We start from the raw sequence: 16,132 nt of genomic DNA on the forward strand, positions 1-16,132 counted from the left end.
ATGGTAGCCTTAAATCAAGTGATTCTGTCAAACCAATTCATTTTATAAAAAATATTGGGAAAAAATAGATAAAACAGACATATCAAATATTAATTTTATTTAAAATTAAAGGAAAATCGTACTACAAAATAAAACCCCCATAATTATTATTAAATAATGGCAATTCATACCTAAAACTAAGTGATGCTAATAAATTTGTTTTCCTTATACAATTTGTAAACTTCTCAACAATAACAAATTCATATTTCTCATCTTATAGTTATTCTATAAGTATTATAGCATTTGTACATTATTTCATTGTTCTTAAGTCTTAGTAAATTGTGAGATGACTATTATTATTGCATTTCTGTACAACTAGTTTGTGAGATGTCCAATGTAGTTTGTATATAATGCTGAAGACAAACTTTTATGGAGGAAGTAAGTTGACAACTTATTGGTCAATAATAGAGAAGTGATTATTACTACTATCAACACATCTGGTCATCATGTGGTGGTACCTGTAACAGGAGAGAAAAAATGTACAAATATATGTATAAATAATACTCGTCGTTCAGTAGGGTAGATATGTCTATAGTAACAAAAATATTATGAGTATAACACACATGCCTTTTTTTTTGTTTGATTTCAAGCTTTCTAGAGTCTAAACTCTAAAGAACAGACAAGGAGCAAGGGTTATATGGCGTATGATATGTTCAGGATCTATGGTGATTCAATCAATGAAGATTGAAGATTCATCTTTCATGTTACTTGAAGCATCATAGTAGCATGCCTCAAGTAACATGTCAAATTCCCAAAGGGAAATATATTGGTTAGGTCTATACTGTGTAGGTGTTACTTTAAATATGACAATTATAATTTAACACATAATTTTAAGGCTAATTTTGAATATGGCAAGGTATTTAATACAAAAAAGTACTCTAATTTATAGTGCATGTGATAATAATAAATAAAAGTTTAAGATTTAGGTGCAACAAAATAAGTTTAATGATTAAATAAAATATCAGTACCTGAGAAACCGAATCATCCAATCTACTACTTGGTACTGGTAAGGCAGCTAGTTGCTCTGCCAGTGCCATTGTCACTTCCGATTCTACTGTAATTTCTACCCATAAAGTATCTGTAATAGAAATTAAGCAATTTTCACATTAAATCTAATTAAAAGTTATGTATAATTAAAATTCAACCAATATTGAACTATTTAAAGTTAGTTATAACTTTACTTTTACTGTTACTTTATATTATTTTAAAAATAATTATATTCACTTTTTAATAATCTTTACTAATCATTAAAATACAATTTTTAATTAAACTTATAAAAACATAATTATGCCTAATCTTATATGTTGGCAGACAAAATAAAGTAAATTATTTGAAAAATATTTTTTGACATTAATAAAACATTAGTATTGCACAATATTTACCTCCTATTTGTTCGCCTTTATCTGTAACCAAATGGAAATAGCCTCTGTGTACACCCGCAACACTCGGAGCCAAAAGTTTCATGCTAACATTTGTTGTATGTCCAGGGGGCAAAGGTGGTACATAAACAGGTACTGCTTCCAAAGGTTCACCGCCTGCTTGTATTAACCTGCAGCTACCCGGCCATGCTTCAGTTCCTGTGTTGGCAATACTCCAATTTTGTTCAAAACTGTAATCAAATACTGATAAATTATATTAATTTTACAAAAAACTAAAAGTCATTCTACTATCTGTATGAACATTATCTATTAATACAATATACAATTATAATTGTCATAAAAAGTTCAACAGATTTAACTTAAAAACACAAAATATCATACTAAGTTGCCGGTCCTACTGCTGACTCTTGACTTTGAGCTGCCTTCAAAGACATGGATGGAAGCTTTGCAGGTAAACTATAATCTAAATAACAACATATTGCTGCTTGCAAATTCCTGAAACAATATAAACATATAAAACAAATGTCATAGACGATAAAGAAAATAAATAAACAAAATATTCATTTACCAATTGCTCATATCCAAGAAAAAACTTGCTGTATTATAACTCAAAGTGGGACCTAATAGTCTTTGCATTTGACCTATGAGCTCTTCCCTATCAGTAGTATTCATACAACTGAACTGCAATAGGAGATTTTGATCTATCTCTCCATGATTCTGACTAATCTCACCAGCTGTACCGTCAACATCCATTATGCTTAAAACTAAATCACAGGCACTTTTACAGCTTTTAACACTTAACTATTGACATTCCCTTTGTTTATATTCGTCAGCTGACTTCATTCGAAAGAATTAATCTTATTATGAATGTAATGTTACTATTGGCACTTTCGGTTAAATTTTAATAAATGTAACACTGTTAGCAATAAATTAATGATCCAAAATGTCGCATTATTTATTTTGAAAAATGAACGAATGAATAATGGTCACTGAACATCTGGATCTGTCAACTCAGCCTTCATTATTATTATTTCGATCTAATATAATGTTGCCTTACTCAATACATATTTTTTACAAACGTTCTCAGTTCTCAGGTAGAAGAATTATTTTCACTAACTGATTGATATTCATTATTCAGTGATAATTCAATAAGTTCATAAACATTTATTTTCTTGTTGTTGTGGTAAATGTCTGTGCTGGTTAAGAAGTAAATATAAATTTGATAAGATCGATACATAGGAAAGGAGCGGTTTTTAATTATTCGTAATCGTAATCGTAAATGCAAAACATACTTTATTATCAATAATCATTTGCGATTCAACGGCGTAATGCTGCTAGTATTCTTGCCACCATTCAAGCGGTCAAAATTTATTCAGTAACTATTTTTAATTCATTTTTGTATATATTGTAATGTAAATATATTATTAATACCATTACATACCATTAAACACATATACTTGCTATATAACTGACTGAATTAATATTAATAGAGACTAGAGTTCATTTTAAATATTCAAGTTAGTTTACTTGTCTATTAAAATGTAATTTATGGTCTACTTTTGACAGGCGCTGCAATATGCATCAAAAAATAGTAGCACCTGGGTGGCAAAAGTCATAATATTAAAGAAGATTTAACCTACAACAATTTTAACTTTTAAGTTGTAACAGAAATTTGTGACAAATATTGATAGTAACATTATTTACATGAATTAATTAATTCTAATACAATAAATAAATTAAAATAACAACTAAACGAATCATGACCGCGTGGAAATGTGGCAAAGATGCTAAAAGCACATCGCAGTTGAAGTGCAATTTAAATTTTCAATTATTTGTTCGAGAAACGAACTGGCCAATAAGTTATATCTATTAACGTTGTGATTTAACTCTTAAAGTCCTGCCGATTAATGACTTAAGAAAGAAAAGATAAACTCTTCTTAAAATGGATTCACAAGTCAAAAAATATGCTTGCCTGTTCGCTGGATGTACTTCTGTATTCAATAGGCCTTATAGATTAGCACAGCATCAATTGGTCCACATCGATGTCGTAAGTTTAAAGTATTTTAAAAACAGTCACTGTACCGATAAGAGGACCTATAACTTAATCCTCTTATGCATATGACTAAAATATTATCTCTTTTTTATTATAACTACATATATCTTTAATTTACAATTTTCTTAGTATATATAATTTATCTATAGAATGAGTTAAACTCTGGAAATGTAATTAAAATATTCTTTGTTCCTTTTAGAAACCTTTTGCATGCAATCAGCCAAACTGTACTAAAGTATATACAAACAAAAGCCACTTAGATCGACACATCAACAGTGTACATAAAGAAAGTGTAAATGATTTCCTTTATTGGTATGTGACTGTATGAATATTATTATAAAAGTAGATAATATTTTTAAAATAAATCAATTAAAATTAAATTGTCAATTTCAGTTGCCCAAAATGTATGAAAAGATATGCAAACCGACAAAATTTAAAGCGACATATAAAAGTAAGTCACACAAGTAACAAGAAGCAATTTTTATGTGACATGTGCAAATTGTATTTCAAAAAAAAACATCAACTCCGTAGTCACATGCATGTACACAATGGAATAAAACCATTCAGGTTTGTGCATAAAATTTTATTGCTTTATCAGATATATTTTTTAAATGTTAACTTTTTTATACATATAATTGTTTTACAGATGCCTTCTTTGTGAAAAGGAATTTATCACGCTGTATGAGAAAAAGAAGCATATGAAAAATCACAAAACATATGGGTGTGAACAGTGCAACACGAAATTTAATCGCTGGTCAGCTTTAATAACACATAAAAAATTGGTCCATCGATCACGAGGTTAGTTTCCTTCTAATAAACAATTATTATTATTTTACATTAAATCTTGCATGGTGTAAGGTTTTATACATCCCCATCTGAGTAGGTGTCATCACTCATCTTGTATTCAGCCCCATAGCATTAGCAATAGTTACTATTCTTGTATTCCAGTTCATAGGATAAGTGAGCCAGAAAATGCACAAGAGGCATATCATCTTTGTTCTTATGATGTTCTACCAGCACATTAATTATGTAAGAAATGGTTAAATTTATTTACCCCACCAAAGGTTGATTTACATGTCCACCTTCATAAAAACATTAAATCAAATAAGAATTTAATAAAATGACAATTGTTTTATACTGTTATTATACACAAAAATTATTTTACACATAATGTTAATTAATTAGTATGTATTCCTAAGCCATAACAAATTTTATAATTAATTCATTTGTAGAATTTATTTAATCGAGTTTCTTTTTTAGAATTCATATGTGACGACTGTGGTAAAGTTTTTAAGGAACGATCACACATAATACGACATATTAGAAAACACAAACCAAATGCACTGAAGTCAATATATTATTGCCCATACGAAAACTGTCATAGGTAAATAATATTATGTCATTAAATATAAATTATTTATCATTCATTAGCTTTAGTTTTAAATAAATCACTATAATGTTATATATTTTTTCTTTTTCAGACATTATTCACGTAACAGTAATTTAAAACAACATATAAGGGTAAAACATGAAGGTCAAACATTTGACTGTTCAATTTGTGAAGCTAAATTATCTACAAAGGTAATGTGTGATGTTTTTTTAACATTCATTATGAAAATAAACCTATTAAATATTTTCTTAAATATGTTATATGCTTGCTATTTCTTAAGACATTAAATTTTAATGAGAGTTTAATATTTTTTAATTGTGCTTTGTATAAAATTGTTTTAAAGACTGTTATTTATTTTCAGGCAAAGTTAAAGAAACACATGGAACAACATTCTCGACCTGAATTAATGATAAGAATTCAAAAAACATTGGAAACAGGTAGGAAAAAAAGGAAAGACGAAAATCTTTTTAAAACTTCATCTGCACTTAAACTTGCTGGTATTATCGGCAAAGAGATTGAAGAAGTTACCTTACCTGCTGGTATTATCGGCAAAGAGATTGAAGAAGTTACCTTACCTAGTGTAAATGCTATTGTGAAATGTTAAATGTTGTATTATTTAAGATAACATAAGATTACAAATATTAACTAAAAAATAAATTGATTGTTATGAAAGAGTTATTTATTCATCATCAGGGTAGTTTTTAAAAAACATTAAACTTATATGATCTTGTAAGTGCTTACATAGTAACTATTCAAATAAATCAGTGAGTAGACCACTATTTTTAATGTAATGGTTGGGGATTAAAAAACTCATATAAATACACTATATTTAAATAGAAATATTTATAAATAAAAAAAAATATAAAATGATATGATATAAAAAAGTATGTAACATTGTTCTTGATTTCAAATTAGTTAGTAAAGGTTGGGAGTAATAAAAAAAATCATATAAATACACTTTATTGAAATAGAAATATTTATAAATACGATAAAAATATCAAATGATATGATATTAAAAAGTATGAAACATCGCTCTTTATTTCAAATTAGGTTCCAGAACTATTATATTGTCCTGCAAAAGTATGCCATCTTAATAAACACATACATTTTCATAGGAAAAGATTTATAAGGTCGATGGATTTCATTAAATAAAATCTATTATTATTTATATCGAATATAAAAATTTATATTTAGGCAATTATTGGTAACATCTGAGTCAAAAATCGAAATAGTCAATGCCTAAATTGACAATGACATTGACAGGTGTTATCACAAATATTATCAATTTATATTTTTTTGTTCATTGTAAATAATTATTTTTCTAATCATTGTTTACTTATTAGTATGGGTATGTTGTTGATAACATAATAATAGCTATTCTTGTACTATTTTCAAGTAAATAACCAACAAGAATATTGATATAAACTTATTCGAATAATACTTTTAATAAAGTCTTTGTTCATTCCTTTCCACGAAGTGTAAGAAATTGACTGTAAAGATTTCGAAACAATGACGTTAAATTTAAAGATATTTACTTTGAACTGTTGGTAAGTAATCCGCATTGTACAATCAAAACTTTGTATAAGCCTAATTATATTTAAAAAATAAGCACTAATTATTTTTAAGGGGCATTCCGATAGTTTCAAAAGACCGCAAAAGAAGGATAGAAGCAATAGCTGAATATTTGCTTAATTCACCTCATAACATAGTTTGTCTACAGGAGATATGGAGTGAAAAAGATTATTTATATTTAAAGGATCGGCTACAGAGCTACCTTCCATATAGTTACTATTTTTACAGGTTAGTTCAAATATAAGTAATAAAATAATTCCTTATAATAAAACAATACTCTAACAGAAATTGGTAATATTAGTTTAATTTCTAATTATTTATTTCATTTATGGTATTGTATGGCTTAAAATACTAATTGAAAATGTATGTATTTGAAAATGTTATACACATGTAATTTAATTAAATATATTATTTTAGTGGTGTTGTTGGTTCCGGTCTATGTGTGTTCTCGAAGTGGATAATACAAGATGTTTTCTTTCACCAATGGCCATTAAATGGGTACATTCATAAGATACACCATGGGGACTGGTTTGGAGGGAAAGGCGTTGGACTATGCCGTATTCAATGCAACAATAGACTTATTAACGTCTATTGTACACATGTAAGTGTTTTTATACAAATATAATTAAAAGTGACTTCAGAAACAACATATTATATTTATGAAAATAAAATTATGATCACCTTTGGTCAATATACAAAAAAAAAGATAAAAACAAAATATTATTAATTGCTTTATAATCCTAACAAATATGATAAATTTTAATTTCGTTTGTTAGATAGTAGTTTGTTTGTTAGTCGTAACTGCTTAACTAAGTATCATGCAATTTTATATACACTTATCACTGGAAAAGAACGTAGGCCTTATATTTTCGGCATCCACAGATGAAATCCACTTATATGAGGGTAAAAGATAGTAAGAAAAAAAATTACCCTCTAGGGCTGATCTGGACTATTGGGAGAGTGTTTCAATTCATTGAAGTTTCTAGCAAGTACTGTCTCGCAAATAGCTGGCTCATTGCCTGGCAGTAACAAAATTCCTTTACCTATTTTGCGAAATTCTTTCAAAAGCCCAGAAAAATACTCTGCATTAATTATAGTGTTTTCTTTGGAAGATTATCACTTTGCAAAAAAAGGTAGTCATCGAAATTCATCGGCGGCTTTACTCTTTTCTGTACTCACAAATACTTCTAATTTGATCCTGAGTCATGTTTTGACAAGGGTGATAATGAGAGAGCAAATTGCTTTCAAATTGTCCAAGCACGAGTATAAATTCTTCAGCAATTTCATCGCAGCTTGTTAAGTGGTGTGAGCTTTTTCAGCTCCAAAGGCTGAGTTCATAAGTAAATTATTGCCCATATACTCTCTAACTCGATACCGGTGATCAGCTCTTCTGCTATCTGCTCTAATTTTATTTGGCGGTCATATTAGATATAATTTTTTTTTATTGAAACGATGTTTACACCAGCGACTGCGGTGTTTGGGGATTGTCTCGCAAAGTCTCTCAGGGTCGTAGGAAAAGACGCATCTACCGTGTAACCGTTAGCTCTTTAACTAATGCGAATCTGGATATTCGCAGCATACATTGAGTTATATATTGGAGATGGTGTTTAATTGACCATCAATAAGTAAGTGTAACGCATCCATATTGAATAAAGGAGTTTGAGTTGAGTGTGGCTTAAAGACGACGCGATGTTTTAACTTCGTTAACGACAGCGATTATTCAGGCACATTGGTATTGTGACATGAAAGTTCTCTTATATAATGTTGCTCAATTCTCAACTGTTTGAGTAAATAGCACAAGTGCAAGTACGTTACGCTCAGAACTACCGAAGAAACGAACTTTGAGAGGCGAATTACGTTTTTTACAGCGGTAAGACTAAAAAAAACAAAGATTTCATAATGACTTTAATTAAACTAAATTTACACTAATTTGAGAAAATAGTGAACAATGTTAAGTTCAGGCATTGAATGATGAATGTTACTTTATAATCAATTACGAAAAACTATTTTCTGCTGATGAGGATTCGTTGATCTGTGTCGTAAATGGAACTGGCGGCTCGCAGCATCAGCGTTTTGTCTACAGCCATCGTCATTCAATAGGTTCCTCATATATATACATATATTTGTTTATTAGCAACTATAGGGTGAGTTAAAAGCATATTATTCGATACAAGATTTTATAGATGATAAATAACCGACTTCAAAAAAAGGAGGAGGTTCTCAATTCGTCGGGGCCTTTTTTTTTTATTTTTTTATTTTTTATGTATGTTACCGAATTACTCGAAGATGGCTGGGCCGATTTTGACAATTCTTTTTTTGTTTGAAAACATGCCCTATGTTTTACAGGTGGTCCCATTGGCAGGAGATCAGGATCTGATGATGGGATCCTGGAGAAATCGAGGGAACTCCTCAAATTTTATAGGCACACCTATAGTGATTTCGGTTTTATTCAAAGTGCCTTGGTCATATGCTCAGGAAAAGTGACATTTGATGAAGTAGAACTGATGATGAAGACCACAACTGGTAATCAGAACCTATTAGTAAGTAACTATTTTACGGGTTTAGTTCTATTTCTTTAAGATAGTCGTCAAGCAATTGATGTTAGTAAACATGCCTATGATGAAGTCTAGCTGATGGTGGACTACCAGGAGAACTCCTCAATGATTAACGGTATTGCATCGGAAAAAATGGTATTGTCTAATTGGCGATGAGCAGTTAGCATTAGGCTATTGTAACTTAGGTAACGCTTAATTTGAGTTGCAGTCCACATCGTATTGAAACGGCGTTGAGTTATGTTTAGAGTCGAAAGCCGAAATGTACTGAGTATAATAAAGTGAATGACAAACACTACCAATTGTAATTATAAATAAAAAAACAACACTGAAAGCAGTAAATAAATTTTTATAAATAAAAAAAAACCGCCTTCAAAAATGAACTAAAAAGAAAAAAATAATCAGTTACATCCATATCCAATTTACGATTTTCCCGATGCAATACCGTTAATCATTGAGGAGTTCTCCTGGTAGTCCACCATCAGCTAGACTTCATCATAGGCATGTTTACTAACATCAATTGCTTGACGACTATCTTAAAGAAATAGAACTAAACCCGTAAAATAGTTACTTACTAATAGGTTCTGATTACCAGTTGTGGTCTTCATCATCAGTTCTACTTCATCAAATGTCACTTTTCCTGAGCATATGACCAAGGCACTTTGAATAAAACCGAAATCACTATAGGTGTGCCTATAAAATTTGAGGAGTTCCCTCGATTTCTCCAGGATCCCATCATCAGATCCTGATCTCCTGACAATGGGACCACCTGTAAAACATACCCTTTCAAACAAAAAAAGAATTGTCAAAATCGGCCCAGCCATCTTCGAGTAATTCGGTAACATACATAAAAAATAAAAAAAAAATAAAAAGGCCCCGACGAATTGAGAACCTCCTCCTTTTTTTGAAGTCGGTTAAAAAGCGTGGAGTTAATACCTGTTGACTTCCAAGCAGGATATATTTAAATAATTGTATTTAACTAAAATGACTTTGTATTTTTTAAATGTTAAAAAATAGTAACTACTGCGTTTCCTGCCGGTTCCTCTCGGCAGAATCTACTTTCAGAACCGGTGGTAACTTCACTTAATTGTAAAATGATTCAAAAGTGCTTGTAAAAGCCTACTTGAATAAAGTTTATTTTCATTTGTTAATGTTGTTTCAGCTCCATGCAGAGTATAACGAGGACGACATGTACCTAGCGCATAGAGTATTACAAGCATACTCTACTGCGGAGTTTGTCAGCCTTACGACGTCCCCTGCAGATGTGTCCATACTGGCTGGCGATTTGAATACTGCGCCAGGAGATTTATCATTTAGGTAAAAATCAAACTAGTTCATTAAATCCTCTGTAGCTGAGGTTGGTATTTTTAATCTACTTTGGAAAGATTAATTAAACAGATTCCGCGTAAAAAGTTTGGAAATAGGCTTGACGACCTGAGAACCAACCCCTAAAATGAGAGCAAATCTGTTGACAACTTGTTATAAACATATATAATTAATTAAGAATGTTAATTGACATTCAATGATATTTGTTTTAGCTTTTAACAATGATATTCTAACAAACAGATATGTTATGTCCATACTAAACAACAGAAAATAGTGTGCCGCGCCGGGGACCGTTTATTTTAATTTATTTCACATTTCGTTAAAAGTAAAAAGGATAGCTTGATAAAAACAATAAGTAAAAGGGATAACTAAATGTTTTAATTACGCAAAACGTATTACTACGTAATTATGATGTGTTATAACGTATTACTACGTAAAACAACTTAAGGCAAACGTCCCAATTAGGACGCTTTCTAGTCTTCACATTTTGCGCGTTAATAACATATCTGTGTACTACAACATCATTGGCTTTTAAAGTAACCTTTGATTAAACTTCTATTTTTTTCAGATTGATAACTCAACTACCCGCTCTCATTGATCCCTGCTCGGAAAGTATTGTTCATAAAAACATTGAGAAACCGCCAGGAACATGTGACAACATCAACAACAGTTATTCAGACCCGAAGCTTGTGAAGGTTTGTCCCGAGGGGAAGAGGATCGACCACATACTGTATCATGTTAATAGTTCTCTGGAGGTAATAATTAGACTATTTTTAATATGTCCCCAAAAAACGGTCCATGTCAGTGTTTAGTTCAATGGGTTTATGAAATTTTATAATATGACGCAAATGGTCGCTTAAATTAAAAAAAAACGGATTTCATATTTTATAAGGAAGTTCCACATAAATAGATATAACTTAAACTTTCTCTATAGCACTCAAAAATAATATAGATATCTAATAGTATCATTTTTCTTAGAATAGGATTATTAATTCTAGATAATTTCCCTACAAAAAAAAATCTTTATTTACTCATATATTAGTTTAGACATCTTAAAATATTTTTTGTAAAGCGACCTAATCTTGTTTAAAGTTTTAGTTTAAGATATGACATCATTTTTGATGACCTTGATTTCCATATATATTTTTATACAACAACAACAGCCTGTAAATTCCCACTGCTGGGCTAAAGGTCTCCTCTCCCTTTGAGGAGAGGGTTTGGAACATATTCCACCACGCTGTTCCAATGCGGGTTGGTGGAATGCACATGTGGCAGAATTTCTATGAAATTTGTCACATGCAGGTTTCCTCACTATGTTTTCCTTCAGCGCTGAGCACGAGATGAATTATAAAGACAAATTAAGCACATGAATCAGCGGTGCTTGCCTGGGCTTGAACCCGCAATCATCGGTTAAGATGCACGCGTTCTAACCACTGGGCCATCTCGTCAATAAACTGAAATTTTATTATTTTAGGCTGAGATAGTTAATTTCGGTAACCCGCTGGAAGATCGGGTGCCAGGCGAACAGTTTTCATATTCCGACCACAACGCGGTCTCCTTGGAGCTGAAGCTGACGCCCACGGGTAATAAATCGAAGCGAAGACAACTGAGCGAAGAGGAACGCTTCCAGGAAACCGTCGAAGAAGCGATCAAGGTCTGCAAAGAGGCAACCCTCACAATCGCTAAGTCGAAGAAGATATTCCTCACAACCGGCGGTCTCCTCTTCACGTTCCTCCTGGGTTCCGTGGGCTTCTGGCCGAATAACATCCTCTCTGACGTTTGCAAAATAGTTATCACAGGTATATGCTTCTATTATATAATAATGGGCACGCTGTGGAACAGGATCGAAATGAACAGTTTGAAGGCTGGTCTGACCGCTCTTGAAAATTTCACCAAAAGTAGACGTGAGATTAAAATCATTGATTGATTATTTATTTTGTGTTCGTTTTTCAGCAAAAGCTACTTAAATTTAAAATGCAAGCATTTATTTAAAAAAAAATTACTTATATAAATGTATAATTACTTCTTAAGATCAACAGAGGCTTTAATTCATGATGTGCTAGAATCGAAATGTATCAGTATTTATATACTTAATCAGTGTATAACATATCATATATTGTATAGAAATTGTTATTTATTTTTAATCTATCATCTAAGGTGTCATTTTAAAGTGGTAGTGCCACGCTGTATACCTTCGGGTTACAGCCGAATGGGCCGGCACGCCCGGGGAAGTACCACTCTCTCACTTAAAATCGGCGTAAAGTGGTAGTTATGCTACCGCGTTTCGTCCGGTAAGTGAGAGTTCCGGAGGCCCAATCCCCCTCCCCCCCAAAACTTGATGGTTGTGCAGAATTTGGTTAAATTACCCCAGGAGGGTACCATCAGCGACAGCGGTGGAGAATCCCTCTCTGGGCATCCATGCTCAGGACATACACCACCTGAGCAGGGATGCCCAGGCTGCCCTCCGAATTCTGGGGGGGGCAATTTTGCGCTCGCCACTGTTCGGGGCAAGCGGAGCAGGCATCATAAGGCAACCCCTACCACCCTCGCTGTGGACTTCTGCAACATAAGGGGACTCAACTCCAACCTCAACGCCGTTCACTACCATCTGGAAACGGCGAAGCCGGCCTTGCTCTTTCTAACCGAGACCCAGATATCTTCTCCTGCTGATACGACTTTTCTCTCGTACCCTGGGTACAAATTGGAACATTCCTTTATACCACGAGCTGGGGTATGCGTTTACGTCAGAGATGATATCTGTTCTCGACGCCTCGGCAGCCTTGAAGGACAGGACCTATCGATTATCTGGCTGCGTGTAGACTGCGATGACCATCCGCGAATCTATGCGTGCCTTTATAGGTCCCATAGCGGTAATGCCGAAACCGACCGACTGGTTGAGCACGTCCAAATGGCTACAGATTCCGTGCTTCAGCAGGTTCCATCCGCAGAGATCATTATTCTGGGTGACTTTAATGCTCACCACGCAGAATGGCTCGGCTCACGCACCACCGATCATGCGGGTAGATCTGTTCTGGACTTCGCTCTAGCATATGATCTGACACAACTGGTCAACTCGCCAACGCGAATACCGGATGTGGAGGATCATACACCTTCCCTGTTGGACCTTCTGCTGACTTCGCATCCGGATGGCTATCAGGTTACCGTCGATCCCCCTCTGGGCTCGTCGGACCACTGTCTCGTCCGGAGTACAGTGCCGGTTGTGCGGTACTCACGGCCTCGCTTTGTTGGGTGCCGCCGAGTATGGCACTACAAGTCAGCAGATTGGGATGGGATGCGGTCTTTTTTTGCATCTTACCCATGGGGGCAGATTTGTTTCTCGCCGGATGATCCGAACGCTGCTGCTGACTCTGTTGCCGATGTGGTGCTTCAGGGTATGGAACTATTCATTCCTTACTCTGCAGTACCCATCGGTGGCAAGTCCCAGCCTTGGTTTGGTCGCTTCTGCAAAACGGCATCACGCCGAAAGTGGGAACGCTATCAAACCTGGGCTAATGCATCTGCGTCTCGTGATGTAAATACCAGCGCATTTAAAAAGGAATACAACTCTGCCTCTAGGTCCCTCAAAAACGTGATTGCTAGGGCGAAGACGGAGTACATTGGCAGAATTGGCGAGAGACTGGTGCGTCTCCCTTCAGGAACACGAGCGTTCTGGTCTCTCGCTAAGGCTGTCTTAGGGAATTTCTGTCAGCCATCTTTTCCATCTCTGCACAGAGACGGTGAGTCATTGGCCCATACCGCGAAAGAGAAAGCTGATCTTTTAGGCTCTCTCTTCGCGTCGAACTCGACTCTGGATGACCAAGGAAAGTCTCCACCAACAATTCCGCGGTGTGATACCACGATGCCGGAGGTTAAATTCCGGCAAAGTGCAGTTCGTAAAGCACTTCTTTCCTTGGACATTCATAAGTCGAGCGGACCCGATGGTATCCCTCCAATCGTGCTACGGACATGTGCTCCCGAGTTGGCACCGGTCTTAACGCGTCTTTTCCGGCAATCCTACACATTAGGCGTCGTCCCGAATTCCTGGAAGACAGCTTTGGTGCATCCGATCCCTAAAAAAGGCAACCGCTCAGACCCGTCCAATTATAGGCCTATAGCCATCACCTCCTTGCTCTCCAAGGTAATGGAGTCCCTTATTAACTGCCAGCTCCTGCGGTACCTAGAGGAGAATCAGCTGATTAGTGACCGCCAGTACGGTTTCCGTCGGGGTCGCTCAGCCGGTGATCTTCTAGTTTACCTTACTCACAGGTGGGCTGAAGCAGTTGAGAGCAAGGGGGAGGCATTAGCAGCCAGCTTGGACATAGCGAAGGCCTTCGATCGTGTATGGCACAAAGCGCTTCTTTCGAAGCTTCCTTCCTATGGGCTTCCCGGGAAATTATGCAATTGGATTACCAGCTTTTTGGCAGATCGGAGCATCAAGGTCGTTGTCGACGGTGCATGCTCTGACTTAAAATACGTCAATGCTGGTGTTCCACAAGGCTGCGTTCTATCACCCACTCTGTTTCTTCTGCATATCAATGATTTGTTGCAAATCGAGAACATTCATTGCTATGCAGACGACAGTACCGTTGACACCTTATACACCGGCCGCGCTAATATTTCTCGGGAAAACGTCGAAGAGAACCGGAACAAACTTGTGTCTGAAATCGAGTCTTCATTAAACGAAGTCTCGAATTGGGGCCGGCTAAATCTAGTCCATTTCAACCCCAAAAAGACGCAAGTTTGCGCGTTAACCGCTAAAAAAACACCATTTGTCGTATCTTCACGATTTGAGAACATTCCGATAGCCGCTACAGGTAGTATCGGAATACTTGGCGTTGATATTTCGAGCCTCGTTCAGTTCCGCGGTCAATTGGAAGGCAAAGCCAAATTGGCTTCAAAAAAGCTGGGCGTGCTCAGCAAGGCGAGGCAGTATTTCACGTCGGCCCATCGCTTTAAACTTTACAAGGCGCAAATTCGGCCTCACATGGAGTACTGCTCTCACCTCTGGGCGGGTGCTCCCCAGTACCAGCTCCTTCCATTTGACCGCATCCAACGTAGAGCGGCTCGAGTTATCGACGATCAAGCTCTTTCCGATCTCCTTGATCCTTTGGCTTTGCGTAGAGATGTCGGATCACTCTGCATCTTCTACCGAATTTTCCACGGGGAATGTTCCGAGGAATTGTTCGGATTAATCCCGGCTGCTGAATTTCACCTTCGGACATCTCGCCAAAATTCTAAGTTTCACCCGCACCACCTTGATGTCCGAAAATCCACAACAGCGCGATTTCTCAGACATTTTCTGCCTCGCACAACCACTTTGTGGAACCAGCTTTCGCCGGCGGTTTTTCCGAACCGATACGACATGGGAACCTTCAAGAAAAGAGCGTACTCCTTTTTGAAAGGCCGGCAACGCACCTGCAAGTCCCCTGGTGTTGCAGGTGTCCATGGGCGGTGGTAGTCACTTTCCATCAGGTGAGCCTCCTGCTCGTTTGCCACCTATGCCATAAAAAAAAAAAAATAAAAAAAAAAAAAAAAAAAAAAAAAATCTAAGGTAAACATTCCTTTGTATAAAATAAGGTTCACAGATAATTCCGGTTTTTTTTTCCAATATGAAGTTCCATAATAATAATATAAATTGCACTGGACGCATATTTTGGTAAATTATATTTAATTTGATATGGAAACTATTATTAATAAATAATAAATAGTATAATGTCTCGAGAACAAAAAAATTAGCATCTTTTGTTGGCAACAAAAATCAGAATGTGGACAAAATGAAAACCAAAACATTTTGAGAAAATTCAAAGAAAAAGCAAAAAAT

At 35.0% G+C, this 16,132-nt stretch overlaps 3 protein-coding genes across 3 annotated transcripts; 2 read left to right on the forward strand and 1 right to left on the reverse strand.

Annotated features, from left to right (window-relative positions):
- Nucleotides 1-82: 82 nt before the first annotated feature.
- Nucleotides 83-2,443, reverse strand: LOC124544282 (protein ILRUN). Its single transcript, XM_047122758.1, has 5 exons — nucleotides 1,987-2,443; nucleotides 1,800-1,913; nucleotides 1,422-1,648; nucleotides 1,008-1,117; nucleotides 83-497 (listed from the first exon to the last, which is right to left on the reverse strand). The coding sequence occupies exons 1-5, from the start codon at nucleotides 2,169-2,171 to the stop codon at nucleotides 468-470; spliced, it is 666 nt and encodes a 221-aa protein (XP_046978714.1). The 5' UTR covers nucleotides 2,172-2,443; the 3' UTR covers nucleotides 83-467.
- Nucleotides 2,444-2,992: 549 nt separating this feature from the next.
- On the forward strand, nucleotides 2,993-5,524 carry LOC124544101 (gastrula zinc finger protein XlCGF8.2DB-like). Its single transcript, XM_047122537.1, has 8 exons — nucleotides 2,993-3,465; nucleotides 3,671-3,783; nucleotides 3,865-4,038; nucleotides 4,118-4,269; nucleotides 4,732-4,855; nucleotides 4,953-5,052; nucleotides 5,223-5,358; nucleotides 5,401-5,524. The coding sequence occupies exons 1-8, from the start codon at nucleotides 3,361-3,363 to the stop codon at nucleotides 5,463-5,465; spliced, it is 969 nt and encodes a 322-aa protein (XP_046978493.1). The 5' UTR covers nucleotides 2,993-3,360; the 3' UTR covers nucleotides 5,466-5,524.
- A 580-nt stretch (nucleotides 5,525-6,104) lies between these two features.
- On the forward strand, nucleotides 6,105-15,974 carry LOC124544404 (putative neutral sphingomyelinase). Its single transcript, XM_047122936.1, has 7 exons — nucleotides 6,105-6,408; nucleotides 6,488-6,661; nucleotides 6,851-7,034; nucleotides 10,148-10,302; nucleotides 10,880-11,066; nucleotides 11,786-12,468; nucleotides 15,863-15,974. The coding sequence occupies exons 1-6, from the start codon at nucleotides 6,371-6,373 to the stop codon at nucleotides 12,236-12,238; spliced, it is 1,191 nt and encodes a 396-aa protein (XP_046978892.1). The 5' UTR covers nucleotides 6,105-6,370; the 3' UTR covers nucleotides 12,239-12,468; nucleotides 15,863-15,974.
- The last annotated feature ends 158 nt before the right edge of the window (nucleotides 15,975-16,132 follow it).

Source organism: Vanessa cardui, chromosome 4 (assembly GCF_905220365.1).
Source record: "Vanessa cardui chromosome 4, ilVanCard2.1, whole genome shotgun sequence".
NCBI classification, from domain to species: domain Eukaryota; kingdom Metazoa; phylum Arthropoda; class Insecta; order Lepidoptera; family Nymphalidae; genus Vanessa; species Vanessa cardui.

Excerpts from the sequence above, each read along its gene's own strand:
- LOC124544404 (XM_047122936.1), top strand. The coding sequence starts at position 6,371 with ATGACGTTAAATTTAAAGATATTTACTTTGAACTGTTG. Across the intron at positions 7,035-10,147 it reads TTAACGTCTATTGTACACAT|CTCCATGCAGAGTATAACGA; the intron begins GTAAGTGTTTTT and ends ATGTTGTTTCAG. Across the intron at positions 11,067-11,785 it reads ATGTTAATAGTTCTCTGGAG|GCTGAGATAGTTAATTTCGG; the intron begins GTAATAATTAGA and ends TTATTATTTTAG.
- LOC124544282 (XM_047122758.1), bottom strand. The coding sequence starts at position 2,171 with ATGGATGTTGACGGTACAGCTGGTGAGATTAGTCAGAATCATGGAGAG. Across the intron at positions 1,914-1,986 it reads TTCTTGGATATGAGCAATTG|GAATTTGCAAGCAGCAATAT; the intron begins GTAAATGAATAT and ends ATATTGTTTCAG. Across the intron at positions 1,118-1,421 it reads TAAAGGCGAACAAATAGGAG|ATACTTTATGGGTAGAAATT; the intron begins GTAAATATTGTG and ends TTTCTATTACAG.
- LOC124544101 (XM_047122537.1), top strand. The coding sequence starts at position 3,361 with ATGGATTCACAAGTCAAAAAATATGCTTGCCTGTTCGCTGGATGTACT. Across the intron at positions 4,039-4,117 it reads AATGGAATAAAACCATTCAG|ATGCCTTCTTTGTGAAAAGG; the intron begins GTTTGTGCATAA and ends ATTGTTTTACAG. Across the intron at positions 5,053-5,222 it reads AAGCTAAATTATCTACAAAG|GCAAAGTTAAAGAAACACAT; the intron begins GTAATGTGTGAT and ends ATTTATTTTCAG.